The 19,553-nt window shown below is 40.8% G+C and overlaps 1 protein-coding gene across 1 annotated transcript in view; it reads left to right on the forward strand.

Annotated features, from left to right (window-relative positions):
- Positions 1 to 19,553, forward strand: part of cadm2a (cell adhesion molecule 2a) — a 224,407-nt gene that overhangs the window by 172,980 nt on the left and 31,874 nt on the right. Inside the window, exons 3-4 of the mRNA XM_071924623.1 lie at positions 13,375 to 13,527; positions 17,302 to 17,439. Coding sequence (XP_071780724.1) covers positions 13,375 to 13,527; positions 17,302 to 17,439 — 291 coding nt within the window. The remainder of the gene's footprint in view (positions 1 to 13,374; positions 13,528 to 17,301; positions 17,440 to 19,553) is intronic.

Genomic DNA, 19,553 nt, shown 5'->3' on the forward strand with positions numbered 1-19,553 from the left:
TATTATTCAGTTTTCAGGATTTTGTTTTCAAACATACTATAGCTCAGGATGAGGCTAACTTCTCTTCATAATGTTTAGCAAAGACATGTAGTTTAAAAGTTGAATTGAATTAGTTAAACTGAATGAATCGGATAGGCAGAACAGTCTCAATGCTGGACCCTGATTGGCCGACAAACAGCAGCTTTTCTAGTTCAAATGAGGTAAAGCTGAGTGGAGGCTTTCCAGTTCAGCTGCTGCAAACTGGCCTGATGGGAAGGATTTCAGGGGGAGCCAATCAAGACCAATTCCAGTTGTGATGCGTTTACTGGAGTCTGAAACTGCCTGTAAAAAAAGTGTGTACTTTTGAAAATGCAATAACTTTAATTGAAACTATTCAAACAAAATCACATTTTAACATCTTTGATCATATATGTATATAAATGGAGAAAAAAAGGGTTCCTACAATATGGGACTTTAGTGCCATAACTGTGTTGCGCTGGATGATATTCATCAACAGGATTATAGAGAAGCAGCCAGCCGTCCCATATCCGGGGAGAAAACAGCCTGAGAATAATGCGATCTGCAGAAAACACTCCAAGCTCTGTATAATATGCAGTATATAAACTGGAGACCAGCACAGTCCCACAATGAAATGTCTTCTATTAAAAGGAAGCAAACCCTTGTTATCTTTGCACACACTCGTGGGCACAGCGAAGTACACACACAACACACACTCACACACACACAATATACACACACCGACATACAGACCAATGTTTTAATGGCTAATCAGCATAAAGGGTTTATTCCTGACCTTTCCCACCCTCTTCTTTAAAGTCTCCATAAAGAGGATTCATGGCTGTTATTTTGTTGGTTCATGCCTGCTGAAATTATTGTGCCCTCTGCCTCTCTCAGCTGTATTAGTAGAGTGTAATAGAGTATGAATCACACTCTCTTGTAAGTGTCTGGATTAAGCACATATGGGATTTACACAGTCTTCTTCCATTATCCTTCTGCCCAGTGGGCTGCCTTGTTCGCTTGTGTGTGTGTGTGTGTGTGTGTGTGTCTGTGGCTATATGTTTGTATGTATCAGTGAATGCAGGCGTGTGCAAAGCGTTTCACTTCTATTCACATTTTCACCTACCTACCTTTTTCTGAAAGACCAGCAGTAAAGAGCTGTACTGAACATCAAATTCAACAGTTGGTGTTCTCTGCAGGTTATTCCACATCACTCCAGGGGTCAGGCTTGGGGGTCTATTTCATGGCATTTCCAGTGCAGAGCCCCGAGATTGGAAATGAAAAAGCAGCCAAGGACTCTCTTATTACCATCAGAAAAGCAAAAGGAGACTAGCGGGACCCCAGAATTGTGTTGTTTTGGGTTAGCATTGTGTTGTTTTGATGTGTCATGTGTTTGTTTGCTTGTGTGTGTACGTGTGTGTGTGTGTGTGTGTGTGTGTGTGTGTGTGTGTGTGTGTGTGTGTGCTTTGGGAGATGTCTTGCTGAATGTGGCAAATTCAGATGCACATGCTGATGGGAGCACTGAGATGGTGAGTGTTTCCAAAGTGCCACTGGCAGTGTGAGAAAGGAAAGATGTCTCAGCTGCAGACACCTTTGAGCACAGTAGGTTTCAGATTAATTTCCCCTGCTGCCTGCTGGGAGAGGGAGGAAGAGGGTGGGGATTAGGGCAAGCATACAGTTGCTCAAAAATACAACCCCAACCTGCCAACTTTTTGCCTTTTTGCACACTTTGCTCTGCTGCAGTTAGTTGAAAAAGATTTTTTCTTTTTGTTCTGTGCAAAGTACCGTATTCAATCAAAGGAGGAAGGAAATTTAGGTGAACTTACAAACTTCAAATATCCAAGAAATTCTTTTGTAAACCCCACGTACTCCACTTTTCATCAATTGGCACATAACATTTGGCAAACATTTCACAGACATTATCTTTAGATTGCACTTTGGGGATTTTGAACAATGTTTTCCTTCCAGAATTGTTTGAATTTTGTCATTCTTGATAATAAATCTGAGACCAGGTTCCTTCAGTGCAGCTTAGTTGGATTTGAAGGTACGGGGTTGACTCAACCAGAACCTGTAATCACAATATGGAACATGGTTCACTTATTTCACTATATGTGAACATATAGATGGTGAAATTTCAGTGAGTTTTCCTGTACAACTTTGCTATGGAAGTCAATGGAGAAATGTACCACTCCCCAAAGATTTTTTAATTTAGGGTGAATGCAGGAGTGCAGTCATCACCATGTGAAATGTCTGCAGAAAATGTCTCTTTCAGCAGGAAAGAACAAGCCTGTTGCATTGCAGTCTACCTAGCAAGAAGCACACCTAAAATTTCCACTTATATCATAAGGGATAAGATGATTATTATACCAACTATATGTAAGTAACTGCCTAAGAAATCTCTGGTAGAAATGGTAGAAATACTGTCCTTTGTCTCATTCATCAGCATTATTCATCTCGATTGTTAACGTATATGTGTATGTGTTAATTGTTAACGTATTTGTGTATGTGTTAATTGTTAACGTATTTGTGTATGTGTTAATTGTTAACGTATTTGTGTGTGTTCTGTGAATGTGTGTTTGTTGTCTCTCTCCTGCGAGTTCTTAAAAAGAGTCACTTACAGAGCATCCTCTATTAAAGCCAGCCACAGAGCATTAGCATAAACATATTGCTTTTTCAAAGACAACTGTAGCAGCTGACTCCATTACAGGCCTTTGAGTGGTGCGGGTCTTGGTGTTATTGTTGTTTGATGTCAAGGCCGAGGCTCACCTCTAAGACGTTTAGTCGGATGAAAGAGGCTCCTCTTGTCTCCCTTTCCTCTCAAAGGTGTCCCGATGGCTGTGAAGAATTGTTTGAATTTCAAATGAGTCATTGTCCCAAAAGTAGCCAATTTTGTCCTTTCCATCACTTACCACTGAGGGACTTAAGCCGTGCTTGGCAGGCAAGAGAGAGATGAGCACTGGGCAAGAGGGATTCTCTCTTTTATAAGATTCAAAGGAGGGTAATATCTCTTTACAAATTGCTCTTTAGGTTTCATGTAATTCAGCACTTGTTAATAGCTTTTTTTTTCCTGCAATGGAGAAATTTTGAAATGAGGCATAATTACAATTTATTCCTTATTCCCACACTAGAAGGGACCTATGTGTAATTACTTTCCATTCTAAATTCACAGGCCCATTTAGTGGACTCTGTCCGTCGTGTGTGAGCGCTGGCTGGAGTATGACATGTAAATCATTTATTCAACACTGTTAATATGCTAGGCCTTTTTCATCTCATTTCTTTTCCATTCCCCATATCTGTATTTGCCTCTTCTTCCCTTATCCCTTTCACTCCCTTCATCCCCCTCTCTTCTCTCCATGTTTGCCTCCTCCTCTGCTTCCCGGGGCCAAACTTACACACTCTGGCAGGATCTTGGTTTATCTATGAGTATCATATTCTCCTGCATGTGCCACATGATTGGTAGTGCTGAATACATTATGACATTATCCAAAACACAACTGATGTGACAGCAATGGCAGAATAGCTGTAAGTAAACAAAAGCAGTGGTGAAAGTTAACAGCAGTCGCTGCATCTTTCTTTCTGCATATTTCTTATGTAGAGAAATTATTTTCAAATGGATATTCTTCAACATAACCATTACATTGCCTAGTGCATGATTCACTTCATTTACATCAATATTCTTGCATACAGGTTATTATACTGTATTATAATTTCCCCGACCGTGACTGATGTGAGAATTTGGCAAATAAATAATGACAAATAATGAATAAGTTAGGGGCAATAAAGTGTCATGTAGTAGTTTGTTTTTTGTTATGAAATATTAGCAGAGAAACTGATGTAAATGTTGAGCCCTCGCTATGATGGCAGACCAACACAATTACCAACTATACAGTCATGATCTTAAATTGGACTTGCATTGTTCTGGTCTTGGTCTTGACTCAGTGTCGCTCCCTGAAAGTCTTAGTCTTGACTCAGATTTGATAAGTTCTGGTCTTAGGGGGTGATCACACCGAGAAGCGTCGCTAGAAACGCGTCGCCACCAAAACCATTGTTTTCCTATGGTACGGCGCGCCTGGCGCGTGCTCTTCTCTTGCGACGCGCATCGCGTTTTTCTGGCGGTTTTTAGGCGCGCATAAAAGTTAAAATATTCTCAACTTTTCAGCACAAGGCGCGGAGTCGCACCGGTCGTCAATGTCACATTTGGGCCAGGCAGCCAATCAAATCAAGCAGAAGGCGGGCTTTCCTTCCTGTTTTGATGCGGTTTGATGTGGTGGGAACGGTGGGACAGAGGAAAACACAGATGAAAAGCTGATATTAACGGTCTTTAACCCGGTCGCACACACAGCCCTGCTCCACAGGCGCACCAAGCTGTTTTGCCTGACGCAGTCTGCCGAGGCGTTTTTGACGCGGCTGCGCCTGTAGCGACGCTTCTCGGTGTGATCGCCCCCTTAGTCTTGACTCAGACATGATAAGTTCTGGTCTTGGTCTTGACTCAGCCTTGCCTAAGGTCTGGACTCATAGTCTCACCTGAGCACTGCAGCACATCTATGCATTGGTGCGTTATTTCACCATGATTATATATTATGTATACGCCAAATATATCTCTCTGGCATTTTGATCTATACTTGCAATGTCGATGTCACGATGCTGCCAAGGTGCATACCTTCTGTACCCATCTCTGCTCATACCATGCCATCTGTGGATTGATTGAATCTGTTTAAACATTAAGATTAGTGTTATGGGTGAACAGCTAAGGGCCAACTGGTCCTTTTTGGGCCCCCAAACTGCTGAATATGAAACTATGCAGGTCCTCAGATGTCAAATATTCAGCTGTCTGAATCAATTTGCTGGGTGTTTGTGTGTGTGTGGGTGTGTGTGTGCGCACGTGTGTGTGTGTGTGTGTGTGTGTGTGTGTGTGTGTGTGTGTGCATGTGTGTGTGTGTGCGTGTGTGTGTGTGTGCATGCTTGCAAGCGCACATATGCGTGTGTGCATGTGGAATGTCAAGTATTCCACCTCCCCAATATGCAGCCATGAAAGCTTTGATGCATTCAGAGTATCTGTGCCTGAGCAATTTAGGGGATAGGCTTTTAAAAGTTTTCCAAAGTAAATATCAAAATAAGAAATGCCTGACAGACTTTGTATTAAACAGATAGCTGAACCTTCTCTCAAAAAACTCAATCTTAGCGAGGAAGTTAAACTTTGAGACAGCTGTGTCTTTTTTTATTTCCTGGAAGACTGCCTCTGTGAAACATCCTTTCATATCGGCCTGAAGATTGGTACGGTGTTCTCTCTGATAGAAAAAAACTTGACTGTAAATCTCCAAAGATCCCTAACAAGTCCCCTCTCTCCAAGACAAGGGCCATAAAACATGAGGGGAAGAAAAGGAGGGAAAGGAAAGGGAATGTAGGCCTTGGTGGGATAAAGGAGAGGAATTAAGGAGGCATTTTATGAGGGCTTTCAGACCCTGTTATCACCTCTGAAGGACAAAGCCAAACTTTCTCTTTGACCTTGTGCATGTCTGTGTCTCATAAAATATTCAGCCTTTGTAAGAAAAAAATAAAAAAATAAAAATAAAAACTTTATACAGTTACTTGTTTTTGCAGTACATTTAGAGGTGGAGGCAGCTTGTTCCAATTAAAGGGAGAGATGTGTTGTCATTGATTCTGTGTATTCAGAGAAACAGGTGTCACACAAATGTCAGCTCCATTTCCTCTGAAACAGCAAAGTGGGAAAATGAGACTCTACTTTGTTCAATGGAGCAGTAGATTTAATTATTACTGCCATTATAAGTGAAGTCGGCCACTTATCACTTGCTAGGTGTAGACAATACAGAGGGGAATAATTAGCACATACTGAGTGGCAAAACCACATGTTTCTCTCCTCACTGAGAAAGTTCTGGAGCAGCAGAGTTGGGGGGAAAAAAGAAGCCTATTTTATAACAAAATGTAATGCCAAGAATTGATTGCGAGGATAATACGGCCTTTTTTTTAACATCATTAAAAAGAAGAGGTGTCGTTCCAAACACTGTCCGTTTCCCTTACAGAGCTTTTTTACAACGCCTTTTTTTTTTTAAGAATAGCTTGAACGGATACCCTAGAAAGAACAGGTGCCTCCTTATAGACCGAGGTGCTCGCTTTTCTCTTCTTGAGCTGGAGGGGAAAAAATGTATCCCTCGGCAAAATACAATAGGGTGTATAGGCGAGGGCTGTCTCCTCGCCGACCCGCTTCTCAGAAGGACTTAATGAAGTGGGGCTGGTGGAGGTGTCCCACTGAACTCGGCGTGGCAGGTAGAAACTGATGAAAGAAAATCATTCCTGTCACAGGAAGAATCTCAGCAAGCCAATTACTGTATGGAGTGTGGCACATTTTAAAAAGGTGGTGTGCCTCGGAAAGGTGTAACAGGTAATGGAGGTTGAGGAATGGCTGAGATACAGAATATACATTATGCACTTCAATAAACATTGTACTCTCTCTCTCTCTCTGTCTCTCTCTCTCTCCCTCTCTCTCTCTTTCTCTTGCTCACACACACACACACACACACGCATGCAAACTCAAGTCCCCAGATGGGCTGTTGACAAGGAAAAGAGAACAGTCACATCCAGACACAGGCAGCTGAATGTATATTCTAAAATTTGCACTTTTCTCATTATAAAACTGTGTCACTTGAATGAGCAAACACCTGCCAGGGCTCTATACTAATACATACTGTCCCTGGATAGATGAAGGGAGGGGAAGGGAGGAGTGTGGGAGGGGGGGAGGCAGAGGAGAGGAGAGGAGAGGACATGGCAGGGGGGAGAAGAGGAGAGGAGAGGAAAATAAAGGAAGGAAGGGAAATGTGCAAACATAATAGGCTTAAAGTGAGTGAGTTTAAAGTCATGACTGTTTGCTTATGCATGCACCCTGTATGCCTATACAATAAACACCCCTCTAATGTGCAAATGTAATTATTTTCCACACACACACACACACACACACACACACACACACACACACACCCTGTTTACTCACCTACTGCTCTTCATGGTGGGAGACAGTGGCCTTGGATAACTGCCACATATGCAGCCATAGATTTGTGGTTGTTAGACAAAAACCTCTTTCATCCACTGTGTGTTAATTGTATGTATATATATATTCTACATGGATAAAAGATTATAAACATGAATGTAAGCTGCAAATGATAAACACCATAGCAAACACAGTACAGGGAGTTTCAGTCAGAATTTCTCTGGTCAACTGACTGCCTTCCCTGAGAAGATGAAAGTCAGTTCTCATTTCAAGGAAACAAGACATCTTTGACCTTGTCTCTCTACATCTATCTGTCTCACTTTCTCTTCTCAAAGGGGTATCTTTCTTTACCTCTTCCTCAGTTATTTTAAAAGAGATATCTGGCACTTTCTGCCTCTGTTATATCCCTCTCTGAATCTGAATCTTGTTGGTGGAATGGCCAGTTACTGCCTGACATCTTACCGTTCATGGATGCATTATATGCAAAGTTGTGTTTCAGTGTGCACCTCAACATGTTCGGCTCATTTGGGCCAGTCGTCATCAGCACTAGGATTCAGCTGAGCAATATTCCCCCCTTCACTGGGTTTCTGAATGTCAAACTGCATCTGCTTTTACAAACTTATAACATTTTCACCTCCCAAGGTAATCTGTGTTAGTTCTGGTGAGAATAAGGCAATCAGGTCCACGAAACAGGCAGCTCTCTCTCTCTCTCTCTCTCTCACTCACACACACACACACACACACACACACACACACACACACACACAATGTAAGCCCTGTGTACTAAACAAGCAAAAAACTGGATGCACGCGCATTAACCGCTTACTGCTGAATACAAATCAATCGCTCTTTGATGCCGACAACACCATGCAATGCGAACACAGTCAGTTCTATCGGCACTAATGGTCTCTAATGGATGGCGGCAGACAGCTGCAGCACCTTCACAGAAGGAAAGGAAAGGATGAATTCTTTTCTTCTACTTTTCTTGTCGATATCCAACCTTTCCCACGGGGCGTACTTTAAAGTTGGAGAGAGAGACGGAGGAAAGAGGAGGTTACAATGCTGGGGAGGAGGAAAGTATTTGAGGAAGGCGGGAGAACAAAAGAGAAGGAAATGAGAGAAAACAGTGGGAGTGGACTGTATTTTGTTGTGTGTGGAATAGAGAAACTCAAGTATTACTAGTGTGTGTGTGTGTGTGTGTGTGTGTGTGTGTGTGTGTGTGTGTGTGTGTGCCTCCCATTAATGTATATACATGACCTTTCTCCAAGGGCTACGTACATTACAGTGTCCACTTCCAAAATGTTTAATCTGGATCACAGTTATACAGATTTTGTAATCCCCTGCAATCCAGGATCAGACTGACGTTGCTAATTTTGAGTCCGTTTTTCAAGAAAAATCAGATAAGATCATTCTGCTCCAGAAACCACAAGATCAAGATGACAGAATCCAGATTTGCAGTCTTTAAATAGACCTCTATCTCATTTTCTGTTGGACAAATGTTACATGCAGGCCAGAAAAACTAGATGATTGCAAGATGCATGTTACTGTTATTCATTAAAGTTTGCATGTTACTATTATTCACTTATCTGCACAAGTATACATGGCATGAGAAAAACTTAAAAACAAATTTCTCATTTAATGGAAAAAATAATTCAAACATTTTTTTCTACCATTTCTGCCATTTCTCTGTTTGCATTCATTAACTCACGGATCCTTAATAAAACACAAAACCTTAAAGGTTGACAAGAGCATGTTTTGAAGGTTTTGCTCATTTAATTAAATGTAAACATTAAACACTATTTTTAAAATATATTCATGGCTCCATTATCCCATCCTCACAAGTTACATCATAATTTCATGGTTATATATAATGCCTTTCATGTCTCTAAATCCACCCTGAATCCACCCTTCCAGTGGGATCAAGATGATCCTGATATTTGGCATCAAAACAATCCTGATCTCTGCCTTTTGAGTTTTGAAAAAAAAAAGCAGAAACAACATTTAAGCTTGATTAAAAGTAGAATCCAAATCCCAATCTAAATGATCAAAAAATAAATATCAGATATGTTTTGAAAAACTGAGCCCAAGGGTGATGCTGCTGTTGGAAGGCATCAGCAGAGCAGCAACTGACTACTTAAAGGAATACACTACAAGTTTTGTGGAAATTGTTGGTCAGCTTACCCGTTGCACTAAGTAATGAGAATATAGGCACCAAAATCATCCATGTGTCCACAGTAGATCATTCACTCCGGTGCTCCAAGCTTTAGCATACAAGTTGAGTTGAGTGATTGTAGGCAACTATTATCCAAAGTAGGAAAACTGACCTTTGAACAATAAAAGTTGTTAATGTATTTTATTATATGGCCAGTAGTTTCATAAAATTTTAAAATGAAATGTCAGCAACTGTGAAATGTGAGCAATATTCATTCACTGCACTGTGATTTATAGCTGTACTCAGTCTCCCGTTGCCCAGCACATTCACATCCTACATAAATAGGGAAAGTAACTGTCAGTAGTTTGTTATTTTTTTATGAGGGATGAAAGGTACAAAAATTAAATGATAAATGTAGAGGTGTAGAGACGAATGTGAATCGAAAAACTGTGATGAAATTGCTCGTGAATTTAAAAAGGGACTGAAAATTTGTTAAGCGACGCGATAAATTCAAAGGTGATTTGATTAAATAACTCATAATTTCAAATTTTCCTTTCATTCATCACTTGCGCCACAGAATTCCGATTCAGGTTGTTCATCATTTAGCGCGAGTAATTTTTGTTACTTTGGCTGTCATGCCTAAATGCCAATCAAAAGCCACTCTCACTGCAGCTCTGCAAATTGCTCCCCTCTCGACTGCTCCCGTCTACAACAGACTCATCTAAGGAGGTTTGTCAGTGGCCACGGTTTTTGACTGACATTTAGGTACGAGAGCGGATGCAACAAAAAATACTCACGTTAAACGATAAACTGGCGGAAGTAACAGAAATTCCTCGCGCTGAACGATAAACGACCCTGACGCTGCACGCATGAAACATTAAATGGCGATTGCAAGTGATGAATGAAGAGAAAATGTGATATCACCAGTTATTTAATCAAATTGCCTTTGAATTCATCAAGTCACTTAACAATATGGGCTACCTCTCTTTTTAAATTCACATGCAGTTTCATCACAGTTTTTCTATTTGCATTCCTTTTTGTGACCTCTAAATGTATTGTTTAGTTAATTCTCTCTCTGTCTCTTGTTTGTCTGTCTTTCCTTCTGTCTGTCTCTCTCTCTCTCTCTCTCTCTCTCTCTCTCTCTCTCTCTCTCACACACACACACACACACACACACACACTAACAAACACCTAAATCCCCAAAATGGGCTGCTGAGGAGAAGGAAGGAACAGCACAGCCTCATCCAGACAGAACCAGCTTAATGTATTTTCTGACATTTGCTTTCCTCATACTTTCTTGCCCAAAGCAAATAAGACAACAGTTAAATAGAAGCATTGTTTAACTTGTACACATTCAAGGGTTAGTGGTGCTGACTGAGTCGACAGAATGAGGTCTATGGGTGGGTGGGTTGGTGGTTGTGTAGATGAGAGAGGGAGAGAGAAGGAGAGATTGACGGAGAGAGAGAGAGACAGAAGGAACGAGAATCAGTCTATTCTTTGAACAGACAAGCTGTATACTTTTGTCTGTATACATACTGCATGAAACATTACAACTATCCTATCAGGACAGGTTTCCCCATTAGCCGAACTGGCAGTGCGTTAGAGTAAAACTGATACGGCGGTCTTGCATTGTTTCCCATGTGTACACAGACACACACACACACACACACACAAAATGGGATGCACTCACACCACAGCCAAGCCTAAAGATATGTCATGTGCACATATCAACATGTCACGCCTGCTCAGGCCCAGCGTATACAGCATGTAGAGATAACCAGTGCTGTGAGGGATGGAAAGGGACAGAACAAATGCAATAATAAACGAGAGAGCAGCTGTCGTTTAGCCAAACTGATTGTAGCACTACTGCCATTTACTGTAGTTGTTTAGCCTGGAGCCAGCCAAGCAAAACCATCCATCCCTTGGCAAACCAAATGACATGAGATAGTGTGCTTAGTGACATTTCTCTACGTTTGTCAGTGCTGTGATCATGGCAGCGCACACACAAACACACACGCCATAAAAATATGTAGCTCGCTACCTGAGTAAATGTTCCTTTGTCAGCCACCTAAAGGACTTGGTATTTACCAGGTAAATACATTGTAAGAACAGTAAATAACCAAGTTATTACAGTTGCAACTAAGTAGGTAAATACTAAATAGGTAAAACTACTAACAAACAATGCTTCCTTTCACAGTCCAGTTCCAGCTTACTTTCTGAGTAAACTGGAATGTTTTACCTGGTACCTTTGCAGAACATGCAATAGACCTGAAAAAGAAACAACAAATTAGACAGTACCTGGTAAAAATCTGGTATTTCTGAGAACTACACCACACAGATACAGATAAATACATGGCAGCCATTCAGCAGAGATGAATCTCAGCGCAGAAAACTAGAGCAGACCAGTATGAATGTTCCCAGTATTTAAGAAAATGTACCACAAAACTAGAGGAAAACTATGTGGTCTGTCAGAGTTTGGGCAAGGTCATTATTGATATAATTGTCACATCTTACATATAGACAGTTTCATAGTTTGGTAATTGAGAAGGTGTTTTGAAGAAAATGCAGCCCAACTCCCTGGAAATTAAGCTGTTAAACTCAGGCTGTTACCATCCTAAACCTGTGACAACTACAATGTAGTTACTTGAACTGATCTGTAATACCAGAAGTGTTTTTAGGTCATTCAGTATTTACCTACTTAGTTACAGCTGTAGTTACTTATTGTACCTGTTATTGTTCTATTCTTACCATCTATTAGCCTAGTAGATGCCTAGTGTTTAGGAGGGCTGTATAAGGAAGGGTTTTCACTACCTGTTTTTGAACTTATCTTAAAAAAAAACAATGTCAGACACACATTTGTACAGCACTGCATCAATTTATTGAGTCAGTCTTTTTAACAACAACAAACAGCAGGAGAGACTAGTCTCTTCTTACTTTTGGTTTGCTCAATATAGAATAGCCTTTCCCTTGCTGTTTTTTTAAAGAGAGCACACAGTTCTGAGTAAACACTGTAAAGAGATGAATAAATAAATATATTAATAGAATAAATGCCAAAATTTCTCATTCAACCCACATAAAACCATATAGATGCTTCCTTTTCTGTCAGAAAAGAATGAATACAATATTTATGATAAGGGGATCAACCCATCAAGACACCCTGACTGTGACTGAAACTGAAAATTAGTTGTTGAGGTTGGCTTAAGGCTTCTGGATGTCGACAAGCAGTTTCTGTAAGCTGGGCCTTCAGATACTTTGGGCATCGTTTCTAACTATTCAGCCAGCCAGTCTTCAAAGTACTCTACAAACAGCTGCGTAATGGCCTTTACTTTTCAAATCTTTGTAGACGGGTTACAAAACCAGGGTGTAGTGCTTTTTGTACGATTTCCTACAAATTACCATAAGATAAGGATATTCCTCCATGTGGCCACACATTCTGTACACAAACAACCATGCCTCTTTCTCGTCCTCTCCACGCACACATACAATCTCCCACACACTTGAACGGGTTGTGCTCCGAGCCACTTTGATGGAGAGTGAAAGGCTAAGCTAAGTAGCCTTGGCTGCTCTTATTGAATAAAGTTTGTAGAAGGGCGTCGCACTTGCGAAAGGAAGGCTTGAATAAATCTCAAGAGAAGCCGAGGCCACAGAAACAGAATGAATAAAATATTTAGCGTGCTCAACGGTAAAATCCACACGGTCCTTTTTCATGTTGCAGCCAATCCTTTGTGTGATTTTCTTGTTTTTTTCCATATAGCATAATCCAGACGCCAGGCATGAACATATCATGTCATTTTCAAGTCATCACCACAAGCTGAAATCTCAGTGTGTGTGTGTGTGTGTGTGTGTGTGTGTGTGTGTGTATTCCTACTGTATCACAGCCATGAAGCAGTCAAAATACGCCGTCTAGTTTCAAGACCATGGAGTGTCTTTCAGCCTTCCAATTTCTACAAATCCATTTCAACTCTCACGTCTTGCCAAATTCTCATTAGGGCTCTCTCTCTCAGCCTGTTATTGTGCTATTGATTTTCATTCCTATCATGCCTTTTGGGAGATTACATTTTCATATATCTAAAATGGCTGAGAGGGTTTACAGTAGAGCGGACTATATCTAGAGTGTGGAATAAGTGTTTGAATGATGCCTCCTAATATTGCTGCTGATATACAGTAAGCCCTCGTCACTAACTCTCTCTCTCTCTCTCTCTCTCTCTCTCTCTCCGATTAGCCTTGAGGGACAACAGGATTGAGCTGGTGCATGCGTCGTGGTCGGAGCTGACCATCAGCATCAGTGACGTCACGCTGACGGACGAAGGCATGTACACCTGTTCGCTCTTCACCATGCCTGTCAGAACAGCCAAAGCCTACCTGACTGTTCTAGGTAAGTACAGGAGCTGCACAAACATCCCACACCCACTTAAAGCAATATTCCACTTGGTTTTAACATGGGGGGGTTATTTGGCACTTGAGCGCCATGAAAACCAGAATATAAACTACTCACCAAGATCGGATGCAGCTGGGACGAGTTTGTAGCGTTTGAATGAGGCCACGAAAATAGCCTGAAAACTGACATTTAACACGTTCATGAACAGATTCAACAACAGATGCTGCTTTTAAGTCATTTTGCATTTCTATTCTTGGTTTACACAAAAATGTGTATTTAAAAATAAAAGTAGATCCGGTCTCCCTAGCAGGAACTATCTCTGCTAGATGGTATTCGTCCGCTATTTTATCTTATATGCTATTTGGCGAAATTAAGTTCTACAACGTTGGACCCACTGTCAATTGAAAATCACAGTTGTTGAATCTGTTCACCAACGTGTTAAATGTCAGTTTTCAGGCTATTTTCGTGGCCTCATTCAAATAAATTGGAAGAAAAAGTCTGAAAGCTACGAACTCGTCCAGCTGCATCCGATCTTGTAGTACTTTGTATTCTGGTTTTCATGGCGGTTAAGTGCCGAATAACCCCCATGTTAAAACTAAGTGGAATATTGCTTTAAGGGGAAAATCCACCCTCAGATATCCTTATGCTGATGGATCAACATGTGGTGTTTCTTTGGTGTATACACTTTCCCTCAACCAGCCTCGTCTACCTCTACTTCAGTCGGTGCTTTCCTACATTTCTCAGAGAGACTTTCAACAACGCCCAGACAACAGGTGTGAACTTGCTGCTTTCAGCTGTGGATCATACATGAAGGCGGAGAGAGCAGTAGCGACAGTGTTGTAAGAGCAAGACAGTGAGAGTTTTTCCTATCGAGGAAAAAGCGTGAGTCGCGCCCCTCGCTCAAAACGCAGCTTGTCTTGTGGCTGCATTGCATTCTGGTCTGTTTAGGCTATACTGTCAGTGGAGAAATCTCTCTGCCTCTTCTGCAATGGATTTCTCGCTGTGTGATTGTTGAATGTCGGTGTAAAATGGTGAATCTAGAACAAAGCTCCTGCTCTTTGATTCTGGGTTAGGGTTAGGGTTAGATGTTTTAGATAGCTAAAAAAAAAGTCACATCATTTACATTTGGCAAGTTACACATGGGAATAAGAATAAGTTATATGTTGTTTTTTAACAGCATATAACAGCGTTTTAGGGTGGAGTTTTTCTTTAAGACACCACATACACACACATGTTCACCGACTGGCCGTGGTTAAAACCCGCCGGCCTTTTGGTTATGCCTGCATGCACACAGGCAAATAAAAACATACTCTTAGGCCCCTCCCTCTCCTCAGCGATGTTTGTGTTCTGATCATCGCCTCACACAAATATTGTCTCATTTCCTGCCGCTGGGCTTATTATCTCGCCAATTAGTTTTCACTAATGTTAATGGATGTGCTAGGCTCTCCAGGACCATTAGCTGGCTCTCTGTGTTAACAAGCATTCCGAGCATTAGAAGCATTAAAGATTACTGCTCAATAAGGATATGGAGAAAATAATTTTACAATACTGAACAATAGTCAATGGTGGAAGAAACAGAGAGGAAGATTTAATAAACACATAAAATGGCCGGGGAATGGCCTGGTTTTTCTGCCACTCTTTCAGGACGGGGAGTCCTGGGAGAAAGCACAAGAAAAAGTCAATAGAAAATGAATTGGACAAAATGCCAAACTGCTAAATTGAATGCTATATGCAATGAAATCCGCTTCACTTTGTGGCACCAAAAGTCTTTTCTGAATACTTAGCTAAGTAAGTAGACATGGCACTTATCTATTATAGAAAAAATATATCTTTAAAAGGTATCATTATGCAATTTCGTTTTTTGCAAATGCAAGTGTCACTGTTTTTCAGATACTACTTAGGAATGGTACAAATTACTCCAAATATAAATTTTATTAGAAATGTCTGGTATGCTTAAGCATTATGATGAACAGTGGATATCAGTCACTGATGGTAGGTTTCATATGTTGCCCTGGTCCACAGTCTGGTCCAGAACCTGTTTTTCATGAAGCCACTCACTGAAGTGACACAGAAAGAGAAAATAACAAATGTGTTTGTTATAAAGTAGTATTCCCAAAAAAACCTTTTGGAAAAGGTAGATTTAAAAAGTGGATTAGATTAGATTAGCATAAAGCAGTATGATCAGTTTTCTTTTCTTATCAGAAATTGAGCTCTCATTTCTGTTTCATGATGTCTTGCAAATGCCACTGGTTGTGCTTAAACACACTCGTTTCACAGGCAAACACACAACTGCACAGACAAGTCCATGATGCACAAATAAGCACACAAACATGCACACACACACATTCACTTACACACACACACACACAAACAGGCAGCAGGATTAAAGCTTTGCAGCCTCTAGCCACCCAAGGGGAACGTGATTGTATAAGAGGAATATTGTATTTGATCTGCTCTCATTCAATCTGGGAGAAAAACCATTAAACACTTTTCTATGCACACACTACAATACTTATATTTAGTTAGATATAGTGACACTTGCACTTCACACACTTACAAACGTGATACGTTGACCCTATTTCGCTCACTACACACACGGCACACTGAAATTGCCATGTACAGTGGAATATTTAGTGAGATGGAGATAGACATAGCTATTTGGCACTCCATATATCTACAGTACCAAGCAGCAGCTATTAACATATATACAGTATACAGTGTGGGTAGTATGGATAGTACTTTCTGCTAGGATTATGTATGTACTGTTTTCCTACACAGGCTTGAAAACAAAAAAGAAGGATCTTCAATGCTGGTAATAACCCTTGCAGGAGGTGGTGAGAAAGGCAAGGCCAGAGTCAGTCAATGTCATTGACTGATAGACCTTTCAGTCAGTACGCCTCAGGCAGACTTATTGCTCATTGACGTTGGATGGGCAGACACCACACACTTAAAACACTCATTATGGGAAAGGTCAATAGTTAACGTTTTCTGCACAACCTCATGGCCTCTCCTTTGGTCACACTCGTGCCGGAACAAGCCTTTGCTTGCCCGCCCGCCCACACACACACACACACACACACACACACACACACATAGTGGCGTACTGTCTAGCCTTTGTCTAGTATGCACTGTAAACCCAACAAAAAGGACTAATCTTTTTTTGTTTCAACTAGAAACACATCCATCATTTTGAATATCAATAAATAAATGTTTTATTTTACCAAGGCTTCTCTTAGTATTTATCAATATTAATGGGAAAGAGATTTTGTAAAAAGTTTTTGCACAACCAATGATGTGATGTGAAGCAGCAGCTCTGATTATTGTGTCTTCAAGTGCAAATTAATTTCTAATCGAAAACCTAGTTATGAAGGTTGCCGCATGCCACTACACAGACAGTCACACACACACACACACACACACATAATCAGCCTACGCTGCATAAGTTCTAAAGCAAGGTTAGTCATCACAAAAAGAAAGAGAACCACTATTATCTTACGCTTAAAGAAGGGGGTGGCAGGATGGCCGAGTGGTTAGTAGCCTGCCCTTCAACTGAATGACTCATGCTCAAGCCTCCATGTCCGCCCTGCTGAAGTGTCCTTGAACAAGACTCCGAACCCTTACCAGCTCCAGGGGTTCAGCACTGTAGCTGACCCTGAGCTCTGACCTCAGGGGGCTCAGGAGAAAAGAGAATTTCCCCATGGGGACCAATAAGGCATCGCATTATTAGTATGTGTATATTATGCATTGTAATATTTCCCTCCCATCCTCTAGGAGTGCCAGAGAAGCCGGAGATCGACGGCCTGACAAAGCCCGCCCTGGAGGGAGACCAGATCACTCTGACCTGCATCACCCAGGGCAGCAAGCCCGCCGCAGACCTGCGCTGGTTCAGGAATGAAAAGGAGGTCAAAGGTACATAGCATCTGTGTCTACACCTTATTCCTATGATACAGAGCATTGTGGCTGGAGTCTGATGCATTGCGCCTCCACACTGAATATGAAATATAGTGTGGAGTGTTATTATGTCATCATAATAATTGTATGTCAAAGGTTTTGTCAGAGCGACCCGTTTATGGTGAATAGCAAAGCTTTTTTGGAAACAATTATCATTACACAGGATCAGATGTAATTATCCCTTATGCCATAATCTTGGGTGAATGCTTACTTAGAAACCTTGCTTTAGGAAAGGGCTGAGTGCTGGTTTGGCCTTGGCATTTTCAAGCGGGTGCCTTCCATCACTCATGCTTTGTTGAATTGAAGCCTTATATTCTAAAACTGTATATGTATTTTGAGAAAAAAAAACATTATTTGATGTTGCTCATTCAATGTTTCAAAAATATATTGGACCCAATCCATATAATCTTTTAGCATTTTGTCAACCAAGCACTTTGGTTACCTAATATCCTTTAAAAAGTATCATAATGTTGTGTCATTCTATGCTATCAATCACATCGTTACAGTTTACATTTTCAAATGGCGGATAGTTAGGCCCACAACTTTAAATCCTATCTTCCCAGAATCAGCCCCGTCTTCACTGTGTAGTCAAACATTGACATTGACATTTCAACGTGGCTTAGCGCTGAATGATATGATATGATTCGCTATGTAAATGACAAGTACATGGGGAGCATAACGCTTCAGAAAATACTTTAAAAACAATTGCCTTTATGAGCTGAATGAACTCGTATTCATAAAACTGACACTGTGAAACCTGCTGCAGCAGACGTCCAAACAGTGTATTTTGTGAGTTTTATTCCAAACAACTTGTTTCTAATAGAGCAGATTCAGCATGTGTCCTCTGGCCTGAGACCGATACATTAACCTCCCTTGTTATCAGAGGGCTGCTCTAAATCACACTGACTGGACTACACACCTCATTTCCACTCTGCTTCTGTTCTGCTCTGCTCCGCTCTCCTCTATTTGATGAACCATCCACTTTGTAATTGCTTCAAAGGAAGAGAGAGAGAGATGCAGAGAGAGAGAGGAGGGACATGGAGGAAAAGAAGGCTAGGAGCAAATGGAGTGATGGAGTTGGAATGGTTTTTGAGAAAGAGAGGAACAGATGCAGTACTGTATCAAATAAAATGTGGAACCCAGCAGGACAGATTGTGTCCCATCAGATGTTGGGATGTGATCATCACAACAGTTGCACAACTATTTCAAAGGTCTCTATGGTGTTTCTTGAGGCAGATTAAGGCATGATGTAACAAAATGCAAATCACCCGCTTCCAATTTAAATGACTGCAACTGTAAACAAAGAGATAGAATAGAGAATTAGAGGTTGATATTTTTTTGAAAAACTGCCAAAACACAATGCAGTGCTGTGAAGGCGCTGTCATGATCTTTGTATAATCCAACAGATCACTTAAACTCAGTAATGAGAATAATAAGCGGCCAGGTGTTTTGCATCCTAAATGCCCAATTTGAATGTAGTATAGTTCCCTTTATGAGGGGCATTTGGGATGCACAGTGCACAAACCTGAGTTCATTTCCCTGCTTACACAACGACAAAAATAATTTCAGCAAAAACATGCATGGTCTTGGCCTATTAGTTTTGCAAATTAAAACTTTTAGCTGTCGGTTTCTTTTCTCCCCTGGTAACACTTGAAGCTCTGACTGCACCCTGCAACACATTTAGTCCCATTTTATGAGATTATTTTGCTATAAAAATGTTACTAAACTTGGACAAACCTTGTTAACGATTTTTACTTCATTCTAACCTCAATAAGTGGTGAGCCAGTGAGCTAATAATAGCAATAACAATAATGACGATCCAGCCTTATGTTCACCAACACTGGCTAACTTCACTTCACAGGTGGCTCTTGGCTCCCACATCATCCATTCAAATCGTTAACCTACACCTCTTCAGATATTATGCATTACTTATTATCTGTATCTGTTATCAAGCATTAGTGTAAGATGTACAGTATAAAATAATGTTTGCAACCATGCGCTCACAATCAAAATGCCATATTTCTGAGTAAACCCACAAGTAGTACATATTATCTTGAAAGTATTTATAATCT

This window comes from Centroberyx gerrardi, chromosome 11, assembly GCF_048128805.1.
Source record: "Centroberyx gerrardi isolate f3 chromosome 11, fCenGer3.hap1.cur.20231027, whole genome shotgun sequence".
In the NCBI taxonomy this organism is placed as follows: Eukaryota; Metazoa; Chordata; class Actinopteri; order Beryciformes; family Berycidae; genus Centroberyx; species Centroberyx gerrardi.